The following is a 6,242-nucleotide window of genomic DNA, read 5'->3' as shown; positions in this document are numbered from 1 at the left end:
TTGGGGGATTATATGTCACAAAAATGATAACTAGCTGCCTTGTCGAATATGTATATACCTGATTTAATATGATTGGGGGACATAGATATTACGTGGGACGCCTCGAAACAAGATACACTGTGTCACCAGGGAAACGAGAATATATATATATATTGCCGCATCCCAAACTATTTAGCACTCTGTGGTCAGCGCACCTTAAACATACTCTTGGTCTACAACGAGCTTAAACTTAAGAAATTTTCGAAATGATTGGAAGTTTGGTTCTCGTAGCCTCTCTTATTGGCGGTAAGTTTACAAAATTTATTTAAAATTAACACATTTTTAATTTCGAATTTTCATCTGCTAAACGTCTTTGACTGAACGGTTCTAAAAATAAAAATTCATTTTTTTTTTCATCAAAAGGCCTTATTTAGTATATATATATATATATATATATATATATATATATATATATATATATATATATAAAAACCAGGGATGTATTTCTTTTTTATGTGGATGAGACAAAACTTTTTTTCGGAGATGTAAATGATAACTGGTAAAAAAAAATCATGAAAATCTGAATTATCTTATATCCTCAAAGCAAATGACAATTTTACCCCTCATTTTGCAGTGAGCCAGTGCGTAACATTTGTCATTGAACCATTCAACACCTCTGCCGCAATTGGATCGACCGGAACGCTCGCCTGCATCGCAACCAACTTGGGATCAGACAGCGTGTCTTGGAAAAAAGTAAACAAATTACAAAATTAATTCTAATGAAAACGATACTAATGTTATTTGCACGAAAAAATAAGCATTGTACTCCATCCATAATAGCATACAATCAAAGGCACGAAAGTACTAAAAGTAAAAATATATTTAAACCTACAGAAGCAGAGCTCTGGAAATGGTTACGACTCTTTGACATTCGGCACCAACATTGTGACTTCTATCCAGAATAAATATACTATATCCGGCACAGCTAACTTGACCATTTCCAACGTGGCCTCCACGGATGAGGGCCTTTATCAGTGCGCCATCGGCTCAGTGACCCGCGAAATATCCTTCACTCCTGTCAGTAAGTACCATTAAAGTTTCTTTAGATGTTTAAGAGACAGCTAATATATCCATGACAAATTGCCACTTTATTATAAAGTATTTTTTTTTTTTTTTTTTTTTTTTGCTCGCTATGGGATATTTCTGTCATTTTATGTGTATCATCGGTTAGTATAGGATTCGACGGGAAATAATTTTGAAATTTTAAAAAAATAATTTGTCTACTGATATTATTTTTTCTGATATGATAATTTCTTCCTACTTTAGTCCTACCCAATAATGTATCCGTATATTGGGAAAACTCACCACAATCAGGAAATGTGGTCAACATCACCTGTCGTGCCACTTACGGAAATCCACCACCCTATCTCAAGTGGTTCAAAGGCCCAACCCAAATGGAACTGACGCAAAACGCTTATTACTACACAACCAATGTCAGATCTAGTGGTGAGTCTAGTCGCGATTAAAGAAGACGAAGAACTAGCTGGGAAACGGGCTATACAACCCATAACAAATATCTGAAAACTGAAATAAAGTCAAGATAAGATTAAGATTTTAATGTGCTGTGTTGTTTTAGGATACGGAGATGCCGTGAGCTCCATGGCATTGTCTCTAACTGGTAGCGACCAGAACCAGGAAATCAGGTGCGAGGCCGCTTATGACGGCTACGAGAGAGCCATGGAGTATACCCTGAACATCCAGCTCAGTAAGTAGACAGCCATAATTCGTTCACAGTGACGGATCCAGGATTTTACCAAAGGGGACGGGGTGTTTTAAATCTTTGGAGGGAAAAGATAAGATTAACTTAATTATCGGAAAATAACGAATACTCTTTAGAATTATTATACTAGGGGCTGAGGGTGAAGACCCCTCCAGCCAACGAATTTCGCTGTAAGATTAATTTACTTTTACTTATGGTATAAGAAATTTAAAAGCATGGTTGATTAAAGATTTTAACTTTAAAAGTGAATGTTAATGCCAGTAGTTCCTACGCCATTGTCTCGTATTATTTCGTACATAGATCGAGAAATCACCAATTAATTTATTGATTTTTACTTCAGGTGGCAGTTCATCCCTGAAAGCGCAAGGATTGCTCGCCGCTCTTTTTGTGGCCTGCAGCTTGGCATTCAAAAGTCTCTAATGAGCTTGGACATTCAGAAACTTTGTAAACATCTACGACGCAAGCCTCTTGAAAATTTTATGTTTGATCCCTAAATGGACACGTTTTTTTTTTTTCGAGTTTCGTTTTTTCTCTTGAGTTTTCTGATGTGGGCGTGTGCTTTCAAAACTCGGGGACATATTCTGTGTATCAGAAGACCAGCAGTGTCACTCTAAGAATATGAACGAAGGACGGAATGGTTCGTATAGAATGACACGAGTTCCGGTTCCGTAAGTAATCCAGCTATGAATTTCGCCCCTTCAAAACGTAAGCGGAACCCTGATCAGGACGTTTCTCTGTTTAGCTGGTGTTGAGGCAATCGGAAGTCCTCGAATGTCTCGTGCACTCAACATAGATCTCGGATGTAATAGATGGCATCCATGAGCGAATTTGATGCATTGTCAATTGTGACGTCACAGCAATGCATCAAATTCGCTCATGGATGCCATCGTATTACATCCGAGATCTATGTCGAGTGCGCGAGACATTCGAGGACTTCCGATTGGGTGTTGGGGTTCTTCATATTTGCTGGGGTGACCAACTGTTAGAGATCCGAAGATAAATGAACAAACTTGTTTCCAGTTTTCACCAATCGGCCACTTTGAACGATCCACAAAAGACGAATGCTACTCATAAAGAGAAGAAAAATCGTCCTTATTATCATCGAACATGTATTTTCGACTTTTCGCAAGAGGATTAAATGACTAGATGTTTCCATACGAAACTTTATTTTCAATGCATTTACACTGTACATTTTTCATGAGATTATTTATTTTTAGTATGTAAATGTGATTCAATATTATGGTCAGCAATAAATTATAAGTACTGCAGTATATATACTATTCACTTTTTACTTTTCTTAACTTTACTGTAAATGCACAATGATTGAACCTGACTGAATGATTGCACAAATTTATAAACTGAAAAAGATTAGCTGATTTCAAAGCATAACTGTGATAGTTTTACATACATGTTTATGTAATTTTAAATTAACAGATACAAGTGTGTGATGACAATTAATTTAAAGATGTATGTGTGTGATAAATAAAATATGCTGCAGCTGAGAAAATGATTACAGTTATTATATTGGACGTACTGTGTACTGCCGAGGGACATAGTTATAGGATACAAACAAATGCAACTTCTTGGGCGTTTCCGGTAAATTCCGCGTGCTGGAAAGGCCGAAACAATTGAATGGTAACTAACTATATTTACAGAAATTAAATCATTATGATGTACTTTAGATATATTCCGAAATACAGTCACGCCGAATCTCGTGAGACTTCATTTATATTCCTATTTCAACATGTTATAACGAACAGAATACTAACAAACTGTGATTCTTCGTTGTTAAAAATCAACGTTGTACTTGATTTTAATCAAAACGAATTTCCTTTAGATTCCCCTGAAATCATAATAATTTATATGTGGATATTCTAGATAACAAAGAACAAGGTACGGTTTTGGCCGAAATCTGTTCTATCCGGAAAATTTACCATAAAACTGAATCTTATCTAAAATATTCCCATTTTGAAAGGTAGTCAATGTTCACATATATATACATGTATATATATATATATATATATATGTATATATATATATATATTATATAATTCAATAAAAAAGCAGGAAAATATACAGTTCCAAAATATATTTAAATCACTAGCGCCATCCTCAGGTGAATACAAATTAATAATGAATAATTTGAAAAATTGAAATCTCTCTCTCTCTATATATATATATATTTATTCATTCATTATTAATTTGTATTCACCTGAGGATGGATGTTAAAATCCAGAAAGCTAGTGATTTAAATATATTTTGGAACTGTATATTTTCCTGCTTTTTTATTGAATTATTTTGACTGTGTGATATCAACTCTTTCTATTTGGATTATATATAAAGTATATATATATATATATATATAGTATATATATATATATATATATATATATATATATATATATATAGAGAGAGAGAGAGAGAGAGAGAGAGAGAGAGAGATTTCAATTTTTCAAATTAAAAGTTAGCGGCGAAATGTTTATAAAGAATATCCCCCCTTTAATTTTTTATATCAAACATCTTTATTGATGTACATACATGTATAAGGCACATACTTGAAGGAAATGTTGAAAAGTTCTATATTGCAATATTTTCAGTAATCTCATCAACTACATAAATTCTTGTGTTGATGAAATCTACGTGTTAAATTTTAAAGCTCCAATGAATCTGTACATACTGGCGCAAAATATCATCAGGGTAGATTTTAGAGGGGGGGGGGGGGGGGGTGGGTGGGTGGGGGTTCTCTTAATTTTTCATTTGACCAAGGACGTTCAATTCAGTTAATTAAGAGTAGAAAATAATTTGAAAAAACAATAAAAAGTTATCTTCCTAACCATTATAACACTGGCCAATTTGAAGGGGGTGGGGGTGGTGATGGTGGTGGGGGGTTGACACCATTACCTCTAACTAATCACTTTTGTTAGCCTTTAATTTCACATACCTGTAGTTCGACTAAACATTACATTTGTTACAAAAGATGACGATCTGTCTAATTACAGCAGTACTACATCACAAAACAAACAAAAGATGACGATCTGTCTAATTACAGCAGTACTACATCACAAAACAAACAAAAGATGACGATCTGTCTAATTACAGCGGTACATCACAAAACAAACAAAAGATGACGATCTGTCTAATTACAGCAGTACTACATCACAAAACAAACAAAAGATGACGATCTGTCTAATTACAGCAGTACTACATCACAAAACAAACAAAAGATGACGATCTGTCTAATTACAGCGGTACATCACAAAACAAACAAAAGATGACGATCTGTCTAATTACAGCGGTACATCACAAAACAAACAAAAGATGACGATCTGTCTAATTACAGCGGTACATCACAAAACAAACAAAAGATGACGATCTGTCTAATTACAGCAGTACTACATCACAAAACAAACAAAAGATGACGATCTGTCTAATTACAGCAGTACTACATCACAAAACAAACAAAAGATGACGATCTGTCTAATTACAGCAGTACTACATCACAAAACAAACAAAAGATGACGATCTGTCTAATTACAGCAGTACTACATCACAAAACAAACAAAAGATGACGATCTGTCTAATTACAGCAGTACTACATCACAAAACAAACAAAAGATGACGATCTGTCTAATTACAGCAGTACTACATCACAAAACAAACAAAAGATGACGATCTGTCTAATTACAGCGGTACATCACAAAACAAACAGATCGTTAAACACATGACTGGACGGTTTAAATTCTTGATGATATCAACAAATAAAATAACTCTGAAAGCTAATCCTATGAACAAACAGTTTACTAAATTCATTGAACAGAGAAAGCTAATTTTGATTCATAAAATTCATTTTTATACACGTTCTTGAAATAGATGTCACCCTTAGATGACCACGGGTCACCTTTGACATCTTGATTACTTGTAGGTTTTCTTTATTAAAAATAAATATTATTTCTGTATTCAACTCATAAAGCTGTTGTAAGAGAGACACCCAAACTAAAGTAGAATGCAAGGGAAACTGAAGGCTTTGTTTGTACAGTCCTTGTGACCAGTATTTACCCTGAGAGAGAAAACGAGAGAGAGAGAGAGATTTATTTTTTATTGATCCAAATCATAAACAATCTGTTAGGATCTCATTGAAATTTCTACGAAATTATTTCAATGTCCTATTGAGGCACCTAACAACATGACAACAAGTAGATAATTTGTCATTCTACACATCTTCTGTTTTCAGTGAACACAAAAAGTATTCATGTACACCCCCCCCCCCCCCCCCTCATTGCTTTCACTTATTTGAAACAACTTTAATGTCATTATTTGTCAAACAATGTTTGTGAAGCTTAAAGTTAGTAATTGTTGTATATGTCCTTACAATGAACATTTTTCTGGTTAAAACTATCAAATAGTAGAATACCATTTCAAATGTAAGCAAATCCGAGGTAAAAGTGACATTCTCCACAGAACACAAAACAAATTTCAAAAGATA

The 6,242-nt window shown here is 34.2% G+C and overlaps 1 protein-coding gene across 1 annotated transcript; it reads left to right on the top strand.

Moving 5' to 3' along the window:
- Positions 1 to 245: 245 nt before the first annotated feature.
- LOC125669236 (V-set and immunoglobulin domain-containing protein 1-like) lies at positions 246 to 3,017 on the top strand. The gene is made up of 6 exons (XM_048903677.2): positions 246 to 285; positions 614 to 732; positions 874 to 1,060; positions 1,306 to 1,485; positions 1,616 to 1,744; positions 2,100 to 3,017. The coding sequence occupies exons 1-6, from the start codon at positions 246 to 248 to the stop codon at positions 2,177 to 2,179; spliced, it is 735 nt and encodes a 244-aa protein (XP_048759634.1). The 3' UTR covers positions 2,180 to 3,017.
- The last annotated feature ends 3,225 nt before the right edge of the window (positions 3,018 to 6,242 follow it).

The sequence above is a fragment of the Ostrea edulis genome, chromosome 4 (assembly GCF_947568905.1).
Source record: "Ostrea edulis chromosome 4, xbOstEdul1.1, whole genome shotgun sequence".
Classification (NCBI taxonomy): Eukaryota; Metazoa; Mollusca; class Bivalvia; order Ostreida; family Ostreidae; genus Ostrea; species Ostrea edulis.
This window is presented reverse-complemented; position numbering and strand designations above follow the sequence as displayed.